This window comes from Cutaneotrichosporon oleaginosum (assembly GCF_008065305.1).
Source record: "Cutaneotrichosporon oleaginosum strain ATCC 20508 chromosome Unknown ATCC20508_contig05, whole genome shotgun sequence".
Classification (NCBI taxonomy): domain Eukaryota; kingdom Fungi; phylum Basidiomycota; class Tremellomycetes; order Trichosporonales; family Trichosporonaceae; genus Cutaneotrichosporon; species Cutaneotrichosporon oleaginosum.
In genome coordinates this window covers 951,978-968,639 of record NW_027072174.1, presented here as the reverse complement: position 1 = coordinate 968,639, position 16,662 = coordinate 951,978, and the positions used below count along the sequence as shown (strand labels likewise).

Below are 16,662 nucleotides of genomic sequence, written 5' to 3'. Positions count from 1 at the left end.
GTTGACCCCCTACAGACGAGCCACCTGGGCTTGATAATTTTTCTTTTTGTAGCAACCGCTTCAGCGTCCGAAGTTCGCAGCACCCATGGTCGAAGGGTGTGCCGTCTACAGCCTTACGTCCTGTCCTACTTCCCCGGAGATCGCTGTTGGCTCTGAAACCCTGAATCGGGGCTTGTTCGGCAATTCCGGCAAGGAAGCTGGTCCAGGTGCCTACGAGTGAGAATCTCAAACATCCGGGGGATTCGGTGCCTTTCCCCTGCAGTCCCTGGTATCCACTCTCTTGGGCCAGGTTCCAAACGACATGCTGATGGTGTGGCGCTGTATTCAGCTCCGTCGCACCTCTTTGCCCAACATCGCCCAGCTTATACTCTTCACCGACCATGGATAGAATGCGTGGCACGTAGGTATGCGCTGTCTCCCTTCACCCGACGGCCGCATTCGATTTCCTTGCGAGTGCAAGGAGCGGGGTCGCCCCGCCCGACACTTTAGGTCCTCGGCCCACCCTATCTCCCGTCGGACCCGTGCCAGGTGTTGGAACACCTGTTGCGCACCTCTCATGGCCATCCTCTTTCTCGCGCGTGTCAAAGCTGCTCGTATCACACCATCAACAGTGGACAGGACATCCGTCCCGCCACCGCCGTTTGTGCCCCCCGGGGCGTGCTTATCGCCTTGCCGTTGAAGGGGCTCGGCGCACAGCCACTCCCTTGACGGCGCTTGGACGCAGCCTCCCATTTCGCATTCAGGTATTCCCCCCTCCATTCCTGAAAGAAGATTCGACTTTCTCCAAAACACACTCAGCCGCGCGCGAACGGGCGAGAGCCGAGGCCCGATGTTCGATCGAGTGGCTGGGTGGAAGGCTAAGCGCGTATACTGCACACGGCCACCGGGCGTCGCGTAACTGCCTCCTGAATTGGAGTGATGGTCGGCCACCCCAACGCCGGCCACTCACACAACTCCTCGAACGTTTTTGCATCTCATCCAATTGATATTTTCCAGCGCAGACATACTCCGACGAGTAGCTAAGACCACCATGGGTGAGTGTCTCCGCCAGCCTCACTGCAACCCAGCGGTAGCCAATCAGGTGAGTACCTGCAAGGCAAGGGCAGTGCGGCGGCCGTTCCTGGTTAAGCAGCTAGGCACATTGAGTGGGAGAGCTAGGGCGGCCTAAAGGCCAGGGAGATGGGTCAGCGCCGAGCGCTTGCGCCGCGCCGCGGTAGCGTTGGGTGCGTTAGTGTGCGGTAGTGTGCGGCGAGGAGAGACGGTTGGAATGTGGCGGGAGAGGGTCACCCTGCTACCAGAGCGAGTACTGGGAGCACCGTAGAGGTGAGTCCGGTATAATAAGATGGGTCAAGCTCGTTACGATGGCGACGACACCCTCTCAGACGATGGCTGTATCGCTCCAGAGGGTTTTGATTGAAGTCGAAAATTGCCCTACCAGGAGGAGCCGTCGACGGTGAGAGCGGGTCAACTGGGGGAGAACTGTGTCCCGGTGGCTCACTCAGCTCGAGCTGCTGTTGTAGAGGAGAATCCCCCACCTCGCAGGCTCTATTGCAATCCTCGTCATACATTTGGCACCTCGGTGCGTGGCAGAAATGCCCGCGTCGTTTCTTCGATACCGGATTTTCGATGTGCGTTGGCAATCTCTCAACCTCAACCGGCGACTGCAGCCCCATCTTCCTGCCTGTCGCCTCGCCTACTTGTCATCTACTTCGCCTTTTGACCCGTGCGAATGTGGCGCTTGGCAGATCTCGGCCAAGCGCCCAATCTGAGCACATAGCGCAGCGTTCTCTGTCATGCCTTCACTTCGCCGTCGTCTTCGTGCAAATTGCGGGCATGGCGATGGGCATCTTGGTACGCCGCATATCGCCCACCTGCGTTTCCCCCTCCGAGTCACATTGCTTCTGCTTTATTGTCTGCTTTCGCTCACGCCAGTGCGTCACGTGGGAGGTCTTCGCAGTTGCGAAATCATGTGCCGTCACGCGAGTGCCAGGAACCGAGCAGAGGAGCTCGGGTTAATCACATGCTCGGGACAGGTACTGGAGCTTAGACACCGAAATAAGAACAGGTACGTCGGTCCGCTTGCGCGTGGATAGGGGCAAGTACGACGCACAAGAACAGCCTTGGTGCTGTTCAATGCCAGGGATGACGACGTCGAGCACCAGCGAGTCTTCGTCCCATGTGGCGAAGAATGGGGTAGAGGGGTGTTGCCAACAGCGTGGCCGCTCGGACCGACTAGCGCGTGTGTAGGCGAGGGAGGACTTGAGCGTCTATATGGTGTCCTTCCCATCATCATTGGTGAGTCTAGGAGAAGCTGTGGGCAGGCTGGGCTGCGAGGGTGACCAGATGGAGTTTTCTCCTTTTCTTTAAATCGGTTGCACGAGAATCCCGGCGACAGGAGGCATTTCGACAAAATGCATCTCTTGTGGGAGTTCTAGGGCGTAACTGAGGACTCGCATTTTCTGCGGAGTAGCCATCATTGGCGGAGCCGGTGTCGTCGAAACGTGGGTGGTCTCGCAAACGGGTTGAGGGTGACTCCTTGCCACTGTCAAGGCCGACCTTATGTCTGTAAATGCCATCGCTGACATCAAGAACCGCCAACAAATGCAGGTGAATGCAGCGGCTGCTACCTGTCGGTTTGGACTGCTCAGAGTTCGCGAACTGACGAGGCTTGGAATTGTCGGTCTCTGCGATTCTAATGCTTATCAAAAGGCGACGTTTCCTATACAGCGTGAGTCAATTTGTCCGTTGTCTGATCACTCGCAGTAGGGAGCATTACTATAAAGCGGGCGACCTTCTGCTTCAGATTGCTACGGCGCGGTCTGCAATAATGATCTAATCAACTGAATTACGGGATTTAATGAACCGCAGAATGCGTCGCCTACTACTCTTCGGCCTCTGCAAAAACTCCAACACATCTGGAACATTGAGTGGCGACCACGATGCGCGCGCAGCAATATGCATCGAAGTGTCGCGTTCACCTCTTGGCCTATGTTGCGGATTGCATTGCCAACGCACGGCTGGGGGCGCATCTCGCACTCCTATTCTTCAAAGTCAACCGACTCAGAACGGATGGAGCGGTGTCTCAGAAGGATCATGCAACTTAACTGTAACGAGGCGCATCAGATCCCGCGGGCTTGCACCGTACCCGCTACGAGCTGTTTACGTCGCACCTTTTCGCCCGGATGATTTATCAAGCGGCGGATACCTTATAGGTGCAGCCAGTTCACACCCTGGGCACAGTCCGCTTGTCCCCCCCCCTCCATCTCAAAATGTACTATAAGAAAGTCATTCATCTTTCCCCACGCCCACCACCGACAAGCAAATGGAACGGGCAGTAAGCACAATCTGCCGACCAAACGCAGTACGCAACGCAGGAACGGCAAGCTACTCTGAGGAGTAAAGGTCAGAGGCCCTCTACCCAGGGAAACTGGCAACGCCCGCCGACTTATCTTCCATCCCGGTCGCGAAATGTGCAGCGCCGCAGTCTCTTTTGGACGGAGCGGGACCGGAGGGGAATGGAGACGTTCATTCAGCGTGACGCGAAATTGTCGAATACGTCCAATTCGCCGGCTACCTCTGTTTTCGCCTTCTGCCAGCGCCATGTTAGTCAAAATATCGTCTTGGAAGTGCACCAATTGTCCTCCAGCACCATCGGGCACAGGAGGACAACTCTCGCGCGAAGAGACGAGGAGTGGTCGATAGCCCTCTGTATCTCAGAAACCTGGATCACCACATTGCCCCCTACGGGTTCCTACTGTCAGCAAAATATGTCCTCTGTGCCTCACCGCCACAGTGTGTCGGCATAAGAAGGGATCCCGCGGGTCAACTAAGGCGGCGTAAGTGCTGCGTAACGCTCTATCCCTCTCGCTTGGAAGAAGAAGGCTGACGGCAGCGAGCCCGGGAGCAAACTCTATTGCGCCAAAAGCGCCAGCCGCGGTGATGGCTCCGGCGGAGCGACAGACGACTGCGAGTGCTAGCATACCAGTGGCATAGAGCTGGCGTGACTACTGGGCATCAGTAGGGGCGACCAGATGAGGGGGGTGAGGGGCATGAGAGGGGCACTGGTAGGGCACCACTCGCTTCCTGCACGCGCACATCTACAACTCCCGTCGTACGACGAGAATGGGAATGCGTGCAGCAACACGTGCGTGAAGGAGAAGGTGACCAGTAGGTGTTAGAGGCGCTAGAGCCAGACTACATTCGTTCCAATGTGAATGACTGAAATGCGCAGGTCGTGAAGGTACCGCAAAGCGTGCGTGACGCTTCCATGATCATGATCGCTGCTTCTCCATAACTCCAGGCTCCTCCTCCACCGGGCAGTGAAGCGGCTTACTATCAGATGGAGCATAAGTGGGATATTTAGCACAACGCGCTGGAGTCAACAACACAGCAAAGTGCGATGTTAGCACCGCTGGGGCTGTGCGGCCTGATTGCCACGGCTTACGATATATCTCATCGTGACTAGGTCTTCTTGACCGGCTGGGCTCTCCGAGGCTCAAGAACATTCCAAAGCCTCGAATCGAGTGCAGAAGGACAATATCTCGACTCTCATCGTCGGGAAGAACACTGCGAGACGAGTGATAGCGCGCCAGGCGGCGAGCTCGACCTCATATGAACGAGTCAATGCCATCTCTCCAAACTTCCGTGCCGTTGTCCCAGTCGCTGGGCTCTGGGCACACTCAGGCCGTCCTCGATTGCGCGCCCTGCAGCGCCGCGCAAAAGGCTTGCACGCAGCTGGCAGCTGAGTCGATTGTTGAGACACTCTTCTTGCCATATCTGCTGTACGTGTAAGGTCACTGTTCAGCGCCTTTAATACGCCTTGTCGATACTGTACAGGGCTGCGCCCGATGCATACTCTACACTTGGTCGCATGACCAGATGGGTCTAAATGGTGTGGCTTTGAATGCGATGTGACTGGCGGTTCGCACGAATCCCGTTAAGGACAGGGGTAGGTCGGGCGAGGCAGGAAAGGGAGGTGAAACAGGGGGAGAGAGTTGAAGAAGACGCTGCAGCTTGCTAGGCTCGAGATTCGTGCGGCGGCTCCTTCCACCAGCGGAACCCGCCTCTCGGCCCACATCCCAACGCTGCCGGCTGGTGCTCGACCGGTTCACGCTCATTGCCTCTCCTTGATGCGCTTCCCGTTAACTGCGACAAAGTGGTATGCGATAATGAGGACCATCGCGGCGACGCCGAGGCCATTCGAAAGATCTGTGAGGGTGCCGTCGGAGATCATTATGCGGGAGGACGGACAACGGTAAGGGAGCGTGAGGTGCGGGCTGGTCCGAGAGCGCGGGTTTTGGGGAGCTGAGTGTCAGCTTCCCAGTGGACAGTGAATGAGGGAGGTCTCACGAACAATCAAGTTGCGCTGGTCCAATGTAGGTGAGTGAAGCTGAGACGCGTTAGTGGTCGACACGTCGGACGTCATGACGGGGGCTTAATCGAGCCATCCCTTTAAGAACTCTCGTGCAACTCTCAGAGTCTGAATGCGGGTGTACAATGCTCGCACCCTCTACGTTTCACAAGCACACTGCATCTAGCGTCGCTACAACACGAGCATACAGATCATTGGCAGAATCGGCAGGCAAACGTTCGCAACCCACACATCCTTACCTGACTCACCTAGACCTTGACCTTCTTTACGTTCTATTGTCAGCTCAGTTCCGCTAGGCAGCCCAATACTTACGGGCTCGTTGCTCCCATTCGTGGCGACTCCAAACTTCTCGGCACGTTTCCGCTTCTTCTCCTCCTCCTCCGCAAGACGGGCGGCCTCCTCTCTGCGACATGTCAACGTGGCCCCATTGACTTGTACTTACGTGCTCAGCTCCTTCGTCTCCTCCTTGGCCGGGGACTTCACCGGTGACGACTTCTTCTCCGGCAATCCAAACTTGGCTGCGCGGCGCGCCAGAACCTCGGGCGAGATGCCGAGCGGCGTCGCATCGATGGCTGCAGGTTTGGCTGGCTTCTCCTGCTCGGCCTTGGGCTGGGCCGCGGGCTTCTCCCCCGGCGGCGTCGTGGCAGCGGGGATTGCTGCTGTCTTCTTCTGCCTCACCCAGGGGATGCCGAAGCGTTCAGCGCGCGCCTTCTGCTTTTTCTCTTCCTCGGTGAGCTCGTCCTCCTTGGGCTCGTCTTCAATCGCAGGAGGAGCGTCAGGGGCAGAAGATACTCCGGATGGCGGAGCTGCGGGGACAACGGCAGCCGCAGGAGCAGAACCTGCAGGCTCAGCCGCGAGGGTACTGGCCGGGGCAACGGAAGCCGAGGCAGCCGGAGCCTGGACAGCGGGGGCCAACGCAGGGACGTCGGGGTCCACCTAATGTCAGCACGGCTCTGCAAAGGTTCAAGACATCGAACTCACTAGCTCTTCGGGATCGTTGCCAGTGATTCCAGCATCAAGAAGGCGCTTGATGAGATCCTCCTTCTTGCCAGATTGCGTGAGGCCTGCCTTGGAGAGCATCTCCTTGAGGTCGGTAACCTTTAGCTTCTGGCTGCACGGTCAGCACAACTCAGGGGCGGTGACACACAGCTTGGCTTCTGCCATTTTGAAGATGTTTGTGGACGAAAAGATTGAACGAGAGTAGCTTTCGTAACTTTCGGTTGAGTCGAGATGGGGCGGTGGAACTCGACGTGTTGTATGTATGAAGAGAGATACAATGATGAACAATGGGTGATGTCAAAACAATGGAGAGGTGCTTGAGCTTGTGGGCGTCACTGGGAGGAGGTGTAGGGACGGAGATTGAGCTAAAACTCCGTTTGCATCCGTCGTTGGAGCACCATCACTCCGATCGCTTTTGACACGTCTTTCACGTTTGTTTGTCTCGACAAGATCATCCAGTCCGGAGACGAGGCGCGACATCCACGACGACGCGCACCGGCATTCTTATCTTCCACACTGCCGGACCTCCCACAACGTCGTACTAGCAGGCCACCAACGCTCAGCTCGCCTTCTTGCCAGCGAATTCTACGTCTCGTGTATGCTTTTCTCCGGGCGTTGCTGACGTCAAAGAGCTAACCATCTGGCTGAGCGCTACTCATCGCGATGGAGCCCACTCTAGACTCGGCTTTGCAGATTGGTGAGACAGGCCTTCCTTTGCTTCGCCTCACCGTTCTGACCTAAGATTCCTCTTTGCATAATGCCGCCTTCGAAACGCCCGAAGCACCTGAGGCACATCCGCCACCAGCCCCCGTCGAGCAGGTGATTCCGCCTGTTACCCCCGAGCACCCATCCCGATCCAAGAAGACTGCCGACCCAGTGCGACGCGAGGCAAACCGACGAGCGGCGGAACGTTCGCGCGGCCGCCAACAGGAGAAGATTGTGGCCCTGGAGATGGCTGTCCAGACTCTCAGCGACGAGAACCTACGTCTCAAGGACGAGATCGCGCGAATCGAAGGGAGAGACGCCGCGCCGGAGGTACTGGCTAGTATTGAGCAGCAAGCAAACGCTGTACCGGCCGAGTCCAGTCAGTCTCTGGACGCCGCAGCGGCAGCAGCCGTCGCGTCGCAAGTTCAGAACCAGCGCTTTCTGGAGCTGCTCGCGCAGGGAGGCGACATTCCGTGGGCCCAGCTGCTCAGTGATTCAGAGGCCGAGGTTGACGGGCGCTTAGGCCAGCTTGCGGCCGTCGCGTCTAACCAGGCCGGAGACGAGCAGCCGCAACACACCCCGGCTCCTAGCACAGGCCCCCTCCCCTCTGCAAAGGTTAGACCTGGGCCCCTCTTGTCGGCTGCACTCACGGCTGAGCTCGAGAAGTCGCTTCAGGAGGAGATTTCAAGCGTCAAGAGCGCTATCGCACGTGCTGACCGCGAACTCGCGCGTCGGCAAGGGCAGCCGGTCCTCGGCGACATCCATGAGGACGCGTATCATCCTACATTCACCGACCTGTACGAAGCCGACGAGGTCGCGCTCGCCGAATACAGCGCGAAGGCCGAAGTTGAAACAGCGGAGCTTGAGACCCAGGCTAGAGTGCTGCGCGAGGTGACCACACGAATGCGGGCGGCGATGGAAGAGGAAGAATCCAAGCTGCTTCCGCTCGAGGAGGAGCTGCGAGCTCTCAACGTCGATGGACAACGGGACCGCGAAGGAGTCACCGCAGTGCTCCGAGCTCTCAGGGGCCACATCACGTCTTTGATGAGCGCACCAGGGGTACGTGACTTCAGAGCTGCTGGGCGATCGATGCTGACATCTTGCAGGGTCTGATGCCAGGTAACCTGCTTGTAACTCCCTTCTCATCTCCCGCGACTGCGCGCCGCCGACGTGGTCGGCCTCCAAAGCATACCTCCACCGCCAGCTCGTCCAAGTATTCATTCTCGTATCAACACTCGCCCACGTCGTCAGACTCGGGCACGGAGCTCCCGGACACACCCGGTACACGGCCAGCACGTGCCGCGGCGCCTCGCAGGAGCCGTCTTGCCCAGGAATTACGCTTTGAGCCCGAGCAGCATCAGTCGCAGCCGCATAGCGCTGAGGCAGGCCCAAGTCAAGCGTTGCCGGGAAGTGTGGAAGCAAATGTGGTTGCCGAGACTTCGCAGGCCACGCAGGACTACCTCCTGTCGCACTTTGCAGCAGGCGACGTCTCGCGTGACACACCAATCCCGCTTGACAGCTCGTCCTTTGCAGCACTTCTGCCGCAGTCACCATCCACTCATGCGCACCACGCAACGCTCGAGTCGTCGCTAAGCGCGCCTACGTCGCACATGCCGAACGAGACGAGCAACGGTCATCCAGAGACGCCGAATGTCATGTCGAGATTCAAGCGCGGACCGCCAGGTAGCTGCGACATATGCTCGCGCACGCAGACGAGCGTGTGGCGCAAGCTGACGTACGACGGTGAGGAGCTCAGGGTGTGCAATGGTGAGTACAGCCCCGGGGGGGGGGGGGGGGGGGGGGGGGGGGGGGGGGGGGGGGGGGGGGGGGGGGGGTCGGTGCGCGATCATCACATTGACACCAATCAGCATGTGGACTGTATCACTCCAAGTTCCATATCCCTCGCCCGCCTGAGCTGTGGGGCGACGGACGGACCATCAAGAAGCGCAAGGCCGGGCCCCGGAACTGGGAGGGCGTCAAGCGGCGTAGAGAGCAGCAGCGCAAGACGCAGTACGATGAAGTTGGGGCTGACATCGGAATGGATGTCGACCATCGCGTGCTCGAGGATTCTACCGCTGTCCATGCTGTTGGGGTCGCTGGGTCCGCGACCCCAGATCCAGCATTGCAGCAAGGTCTGACCACATTGCAAGAGGTTGGCCAAGCAGTGGAGAACATGTACGCGGTCCAGCAACAGGAGGCGGCGGAGCAGCAGCAGCAACAGGAGTCTCACCAGCAAGAACCCCTCCAGCACCAATTGGAAGCATAATGGAGTCTGTTCCGAATCTGTATGTATGAGTAATGATCCCATATGTTGCAGTTAGTAGAGGGTGAGTGACCTCGCAACGCCGTGCGCGTCGAGCAAGCCCTACAACGCCACTGGGTGGCGTGAGCACGCGAGCACGGCGCAGATCGCGATATATTCAAGTGCGTCGAGCCGGAAATGGTCGACAGGCGTTGACCGGCGCACCTCGGCTGTTGCGACAGTCTAAAACAGGCGCGCGGCGACACGGCAGGCCGCGAGGCGGTTCGGGATGTTCCGGAAGATGGCAGAAGATGGTGGAGACTGCGCTGGGTGGCCGGGAGGGAGATATCGGGAGGATCCGGGCGTCAGCGGCACCTCCACTTGTGCTGTTGCTGATCGGTGATCGTCTATCGGATAAAGCAATGAGGCCGAACGGTGCCTATCTTCCATGTAGCTTACTTATCCCGCGGAGGGTGCCGCGGTGCTTGTCGCGCCGGACCATGTCGAGAGGGGGTTGCGAGGAGCGCCGTGTCTCCGGAGCGCCTCCACTTGTGTACGTACGTAAGGTAATGCAGGGTCTGATGTGTGTCGGAGTGGAGTGGGAGCTGGGAGCTGGAGGAGGTCGCACACGCCGGAGGCGGAGGTGCCCGGCATGGTGCGGGGGAACTGGGAGAGATCATGTCCGGGCTCCGGGCGATTTTCGAATGGGAGGGGTGCGAAATCGAATGAGGTGGGTGGCGCGTGGTACTCGGACGTCATCGATAATGGGCACGCAGGGAGGGGAGAGGCTGGTACGTGTAGTGGTATATGCGGGATTTGTGTCCTCGGTCGCTATGCATACATCGAGGATTGAGGAAGTTTTCGGGGAGCAGCGGAGGAGCTGGGCAGCTGGGCAGCATTGGCAGCTCGCGCGCAGAGGCGCGCGGCGTAACTGATTGCGATAGGAACCCCCGAGCTGCCGAGCAAGCGCCTGTTTTCGAATGCAGCCAGGTTATCGAATACACCAGCTCCGTGACGTGCCGCTATACCGCTATACCGCTCTCTGTGCACCGAGCCGTCATGTGGATCCATGGATCTGATCTGATACGGCAAGGCGCGTGGCGGTTCGTGCGGCATTGTGCTTCCCGAACTAGTCTCTCGATCTCTCGATCAATGGCAGTCAGTGCACGTGCAGCACGTCCCCCGCTACGTGGGCTAGAGTAGCAGCTGGGGTGGGTGGTCGTGCGAGCAAGTTTCATATTGGTATGCATTAGCGTTGTTGAGCGCCGAGCACGACAGGACCTCCGTGACGGAGCATGGCATGAAGGGGGGCGGAAGGCGGACAGGCAGCGTCGGGGGGGTGAGGGGTGGTGACAAAGGGATGATTGTCGGTGTGCGGAACCTGAAAGATCGTCCGCCATGTCCGTCCAAAGCCGGGGACGGCGCGCCGGGCGGAGTGTGGCTCGGCTGGGGCGCTTGTGACAGGAGAGACAGTCGCCGGATCACCGTCATGTGCGCCATCCTCGGCGCGAGAAGCATCAAGGGCCTCGCCCTGCGACCCGTGCGCCACCCACGCGACTCGCCCTGAGCTCTGCTGCTGCTACGCGCGAGGATGAGAGGTTTGATAGAGCCACGTAGCCACACCCAGCGCATTCTAATGATTTGAGAGAGGCCTACTGTAGAGAGGGAGATTAACGGAAGCAGACGGAGGTCATAGAAAGCGGCAATGCGGTGTTTGGCGGTCCAATAGGAAGTGTTGTAGATGGGATGAGAAGTAATAGGCTTCCGACCAAAGCCGAACGGATTCGAGCACAGTGAGATCATTTGCAACGGGCGGGGCTCCCCCCCCTTGCCTCCCTCCAACCCTCTCCACCGCACCCACTGCGGCCTTGCACACAACTCATCCCCGACATTACCCGGCACCAACTGCGCGACCATCCTTGCGCCGTGCCAGCCTTACATATAAGACTCAGTCCCACTTTCCACAAAATCAACTTTGCATTGACCGCATCCCAAGAACAAACATCTCGACTGCTTGACCACTGCTCGAGTACTCTGGTGAGTTGCTCCTTGGTTGTCTCGAGTTGGGAGCGACAAGTGGTCGCGTGTGGAGGTCGTCATCGACCAGTGCTCGCGCGACATGGGAGTTGTGTGACCACCCACCACTCTCTTGTGTGGGCCGCGTACTGTGCACTATGGGGCAGTGCTTGTGTGCTTGTGTGCGGCTTGTGGCAGTGGTCGGTAGAGGATGATCAGAGGAGGCAACGGGGACGCGGCACGGCACGGGTGGACGGGACACGGCACGGTTGCCAACTAGCCGAGAGTGGGAGAAGGAGCCTGGTCACCTGCTCTTGGACCTCGCCCTCGTCGTCTGCCCCGCCCCTCTCTCCTCCCATACCACCCCCCCACGCCATCGGTTTGTTCGGATGCAAGCATCTGGTCCGCATGCCCATGCGAGCTGGGGCGCTGGGGGGGTGGGTGGTGGGAATGCCTGCTAGCCTCACCGCCAAGGGCAAACGGAACGCCTCGCCTTTGAGAGGTTGGCGCCTCTCTGTCATTCCCCCCCCCCTTCTGTACCCACCACCACCACTACCACCACAACCACACCGCACTTGATAGCTCCCCCCCTTGCATTCCCCATTTCTCCACTGCACACTCGATACTCCCTCGCACCGCCGCGGGCCTCCGGGCTTGCCGATGACTCGATGACTCTTATATCACGGTTTCGTAGGCTGACCATTTCCCCAGCATTCTTCCATCCACCACTCCTCCATCCTCCTCCCTTTACATCTGCATTTAGATCCCTACACCGCGTAGCCCGCATTCCAAGCATCTACACTCCCACCATGGCGCCCACTACCCACAACAACGACTTCCTCGGCAAGGAGCTCAAGTACTTCTCCCAGGCCGGTTTCGACCTTGACCGCATTCACATTAAGGTGAGTTTGTCTTGGGCCCCACTGTTCCCCCGCAAAGGGTTGGTTGGAGGAGGCCTGGAGGCTGGAGGAGGGTCGATTGAGGATTGGTTGGAATACCCCGCCTTCTCATTCGACAACTCTCCACCAGTTCTCATTCTCCCCCACCCTGTCTCCTGCTCCTCCCCGCCATCCATCCATTTGCATGCAGTACTGACCACTTCTACAGCGCAACGCCCCCGTCGCTTCGCTTTACGAGGATGCCATCAACAACGAGGGTGCCGTTATCTCGTCGAACGGTGCTCTGATCAACTTCTCGGGCAAGAAGACCGGCCGCTCCCCCAAGGACAAGCGTATCGTCTTCGAGGACACCTCCAAGGATGACATCTGGTGGGGCCCCGTCAACATCAAGATGGACGAGCACACCTTCGAGATCAACCGCGAGCGTGCCATCGACTACTTGAACACCCGCGAGAACGTCTACGTCTTTGACGGCTTTGCCGGCTGGGACCCCAAGTACCGCATCAAGGTCCGCGTTATCGCCTCGCGCGCTTACCACGCCCTCTTCATGCACAACATGCTCATCCGCCCTACCGCCAAGGAGCTCGCCGACTTTGGAGAGCCCGACTTCATCATCTACAACGCCGGCCAGTTCCCCGCCAACCGCTTCACCACTGGCATGACCTCGACCACCTCGGTCGAGGTCAACTTCAAGCGTATGGAGATGGTCATCCTCGGCACCGAGTACGCCGGCGAGATGAAGAAGGGTATCTTCTCCGTCATGCACTACCTCCAGCCCGTCAAGTTCGGCCAGCTTTCGCTCCACTCGTCGGCCAACCAGGCCAAGTCTGCCGACGGCGAGTCGGGTGACGTTACCCTCTTCTTCGGCCTCTCGGGCACCGGCAAGACCACCCTCTCGGCCGACCCCAACCGTCTTCTCATCGGTGACGACGAGCACGTCTGGTCCGACACTGGTGTCTTCAACATTGAGGGCGGCTGCTACGCCAAGTGCATCAACCTCTCGGCCGAGAAGGAGCCCGAGATCTTCAACGCCATCCGCTTCGGCTCCATCCTCGAGAACGTCGTCTACAACCCCGCCGACCGCGTTCCCGACTACGACGACGTCTCGATCACCGAGAACACTCGCTGCGCCTACCCCATCGAGTACATCCCCAACGCCAAGATCCCCTGCATTGCCAACCGCCAGCCCTCGAACATTATCATGCTCTGCTGTGACGCGTTCGGTGTCCTCCCCCCTGTCTCGCGCCTCACCCCCGAGCAGGCCCAGTACCACTTCATCACTGGTTACACCTCGAAGACCCCCGGTACCGAGGACGGCATTGTTGAGCCTTCGCCCACCTTCTCGACTTGCTACGGCCAGCCGTTCATCATCCTCCACCCCGGCCGCTACGCCTCGATGCTTGCCGAGCGCATGTCGAAGAACAACGTCGACTGCTGGCTCATCAACACTGGCTGGACCGGCGGCAAGTTCGGCACTGGCCGCCGCTGCCCCCTCAAGTACACTCGTGCTATTGTCGACGCCATCCACGACGGCACCCTCGCAAAGGCCGAGTTCGTCAACTTCCCCGTCTTCAACCTTTCCATCCCCAAGGCTCTTGCCGGTGTCCCTTCGGAGATCCTCGACCCCCAGCAGGCTTGGGCCGACAAGACCGCCTTCAAGGCCGAGGTCGAGAAGCTCGCGGGCATGTTCAACAAGGCCTTCGCCAAGTACGAGTCGGACGTCTCCAAGGAGGTCGTCGCCGTCGGCCCCAAGGTTTAAAAGGGAGGATGGGACATTATAGCATGAGTATTTGTACTGGTCTTTGTCATTCATGATGTATACTTGGCACGCGAATGAGTCGGATGAGACGAGAGCGTCGTATGAAGATGAAGCGGGATCCCACCCTCGTACTGCGTGTTATGCTCATATCACAGATGGTGACCGAAACACCGAGATAATGAGAAGGGAATGCACAGATCGCACAGATCTACTGCTCTCCTCTTCGGCGTCTCTCGGGTTCTATCGGGTGGCGTAGGGCATGACAGCGCGGAGTTGACCTGCTCCTCCGTCATCCTCATTGCCGTGTCCGACGGGCTGAATAACATCCACGGCCAGTCCGAGCACCGCCTGTGCGCAGCAGTCGTCGTACATGCACCCGTGATAGGGATCTCGGTCAGATCCAAGAGCCGGCGCTGTGTCAGCAAGAGAGACCGGGCGGTGTCGGAATGGCGGAGGAGACGCGGGTCTCCGTCAGGGTATGACCTCATGCCAAGGCCGGGGCTGTGAGAGTGGAGGCGGATCGAGGCGGAGGGATATGCGCTCTCCGCGCTTCTCCAGTGAATCCGCCTATCTGGTGGCCTGGTGGATGCTGGTAGATTGTACCCATGCTCATTGTTCTCCGTGCGCGCCATGCGCTTGCCCTCGGACCCGGATTATCGCCATGAATCAGCCCTGCGCCACCCAGTGCCACGGGGGCCACCATCGTTCCTCCGTCTCCTCTGACACCGGACAACGGCCACTTTCCTCTCGGCGTGCTTTGGCGTTCTGGCGTGTGAGCTAATATAAAGACTCGTGCCACCACGCTCGTCATGGCATCTTCTCCACCTCCACAACTCCCACACATTCACAGCCACTGCAGCTAACTCAACGCTTCGCTCTCTACGACTAACACCATCCATCACCTCTTCAGCATCATGACCAAGAACGTTATCGTCTTCGGCGGCACTGGACACCAGGGTTCCGCATTTGTCTCGGCCCTTGCCGCTTACAACACGAGCTCCGCTTCCCCGGCGTGGAAGATTCACCTTCTCGCTCGCAACCCCGAGGCACCCGCGGCGCAGCGCCTCGCCCGCCTCAACGGCGTCACGGTCGTCCATGCCCCGCACTACATGGAGGCGCCAGATGAGGCGTTTGATGCCGCTGGCCTCGATGTTGGCGATGTTTACGGCGCCTTCCTCGTCTGTGGTTACATGGACCGTGAGAAGGAGGTCGCACAAGGTGAACCCCCAAGCTCTTAACAACATTGGCTGACACCAGGTGTCCGCGTCGTGAAGTCTGCGGCGGCCCATGGCGTCCAGCACATCGTCTTTGGCTCGGTCATGTTCGATGACGCGAAGGAAGTTGGCGACGACGGCATGGACGCGAAGCGCGACATTGAGCGCGCTATCAAGGAGACGAACATGAAGTGGACGATGCTGCGCAGCAGCGACTTTATGGACAACTGGCTGCCGACGGACGGCTTTATCGGGCGCGTGTGGCACACGATCGTCCTCAACTCGTTCAAGAAGCACCCGGATCGCGCCCTGCCCATGGTGGCGACGCGTGATGTCGGCCGCGCTGGTGCGCTCGCCATGACCTCGGGCGACAAGTATGCCGGCCGGGCGATCCCTCTCACGGGCGACCAGCTCACGATGGCTCAAATCAAGGCGACGTACAAGGAGGTCATGGGCTCGGACATTGTGCAGGCGTGGGGCATCACGACTACGGCCGCACTGTGGACCAACCAGGATGTCTCCGAGCTCTCCAAGTACTACGATAGCGAGAAGGCCTTCGACCACATCGACCCTGCCGTCACAAAGGAGGTTTTGCCCGACGTCGAGAACTTCCGTACATTCCTGGAGCGGTACAAGCGCGAGCAGGCTGTCGCCAAGGCTATGGCCTGAGTACACGAGTGACGAAGAAGGGGTGTGCCCGGATGTTCTAATGTATTATAGGATTCACTATGCGATTAGCAATCTGTTAGTGTGCTCAATTGGGTGGCGAATGACGTGTGTGTCTCGCAAGAGTGGAGGCTGTCCCCCAAGCACGTTCCAGCCTGTGTCTGACCTTCCCTCCGTTCATCATCCCATTTAATCTCCACAGGTCCTCCAGTCATGGACCTCGTCCCTTGTGAGCTGCCTATCGACATCTGAGCTCACCCAAGTCATCTTCCATGAGCGCCAGGAGCCGGGCTCGCAGTTGTGTACGCCTCGATCGATAAGAGCGCTTCGCTGACGCCAGGCGCTCAACACTGCCTGAACAACCTTCTCCAGCAGTCTGTCTACACCGAGATTGATCTGGCAGACGTCGCGCGAAAGTGAGACGGTGCTGGTTCGCCGCTGATATCCAGGCTCGATGAGCAGGAAAATGCTGCGCGATACGCTCGCGAGCCCTCCGCCTCGTCATACAACTATGACGACACGGGCTTCTTCTCTATCTCTGTGTTGGAGAAGGTGAGAGCGCGCTTCGGAGACGGCTGACTTCAGGCAATGCAGGTGTGGGACCTGACGCTTGTCCGCTGGCGCGGCGAGGCAATGAGGCCTTATCAAGACGCACCAGAGTACGTTGAGACACACGACGGCGCTGACGTGATAGAGAGCAGGCGGGGTTTATCCTCAACCTCAACTCGCACTGGTTCGCCCTCCGCCGCTTCGGTAGCTATACTCGCTGGTACAACCTTAACTCGTTCCTC

The 16,662-nt window shown here is 59.0% G+C and overlaps 6 protein-coding genes across 6 annotated transcripts; 4 read left to right on the top strand and 2 right to left on the bottom strand.

The window, feature by feature from the left end:
- Window positions 1-5,113: 5,113 nt before the first annotated feature.
- On the bottom strand, window positions 5,114-5,425 carry COLE_05912 (uncharacterized protein; the record flags this gene model as incomplete). Its single annotated transcript, XM_018425085.1, has 2 exons — window positions 5,114-5,304; window positions 5,350-5,425. The coding sequence occupies 2 exons, from the start codon at window positions 5,423-5,425 to the stop codon at window positions 5,114-5,116; spliced, it is 267 nt and encodes an 88-aa protein (XP_018282371.1).
- Window positions 5,426-5,619: 194 nt separating this feature from the next.
- Window positions 5,620-6,451, bottom strand: COLE_05911 (uncharacterized protein; the record flags this gene model as incomplete). The annotated part of the gene is made up of 4 exons (XM_018425889.2): window positions 5,620-5,643; window positions 5,684-5,774; window positions 5,814-6,307; window positions 6,353-6,451. 4 exons carry the CDS (start codon window positions 6,449-6,451, stop codon window positions 5,620-5,622), a joined length of 708 nt encoding a protein of 235 aa, XP_018282370.2.
- A 582-nt stretch (window positions 6,452-7,033) lies between these two features.
- On the top strand, window positions 7,034-9,341 carry COLE_05910 (uncharacterized protein; the record flags this gene model as incomplete). Its single annotated transcript, XM_018421831.2, has 4 exons — window positions 7,034-7,067; window positions 7,113-8,134; window positions 8,182-8,842; window positions 8,944-9,341. The coding sequence occupies 4 exons, from the start codon at window positions 7,034-7,036 to the stop codon at window positions 9,339-9,341; spliced, it is 2,115 nt and encodes a 704-aa protein (XP_018282369.1).
- A 287-nt stretch (window positions 9,342-9,628) lies between these two features.
- On the top strand, window positions 9,629-10,252 carry COLE_05909 (uncharacterized protein; the record flags this gene model as incomplete). Its single annotated transcript, XM_018427485.2, has 1 exon — window positions 9,629-10,252. One exon carries the CDS (start codon window positions 9,629-9,631, stop codon window positions 10,250-10,252), a length of 624 nt encoding a protein of 207 aa, XP_018282368.1.
- A 1,890-nt stretch (window positions 10,253-12,142) lies between these two features.
- On the top strand, window positions 12,143-13,991 carry COLE_05908 (uncharacterized protein; the record flags this gene model as incomplete). Its single annotated transcript, XM_018424731.1, has 2 exons — window positions 12,143-12,235; window positions 12,441-13,991. The coding sequence occupies 2 exons, from the start codon at window positions 12,143-12,145 to the stop codon at window positions 13,989-13,991; spliced, it is 1,644 nt and encodes a 547-aa protein (XP_018282367.1).
- A 914-nt stretch (window positions 13,992-14,905) lies between these two features.
- On the top strand, window positions 14,906-15,874 carry COLE_05907 (uncharacterized protein; the record flags this gene model as incomplete). Its single annotated transcript, XM_018421830.2, has 2 exons — window positions 14,906-15,209; window positions 15,249-15,874. The coding sequence occupies 2 exons, from the start codon at window positions 14,906-14,908 to the stop codon at window positions 15,872-15,874; spliced, it is 930 nt and encodes a 309-aa protein (XP_018282366.1).
- Between the last annotated feature and the right edge of the window lie 788 nt (window positions 15,875-16,662).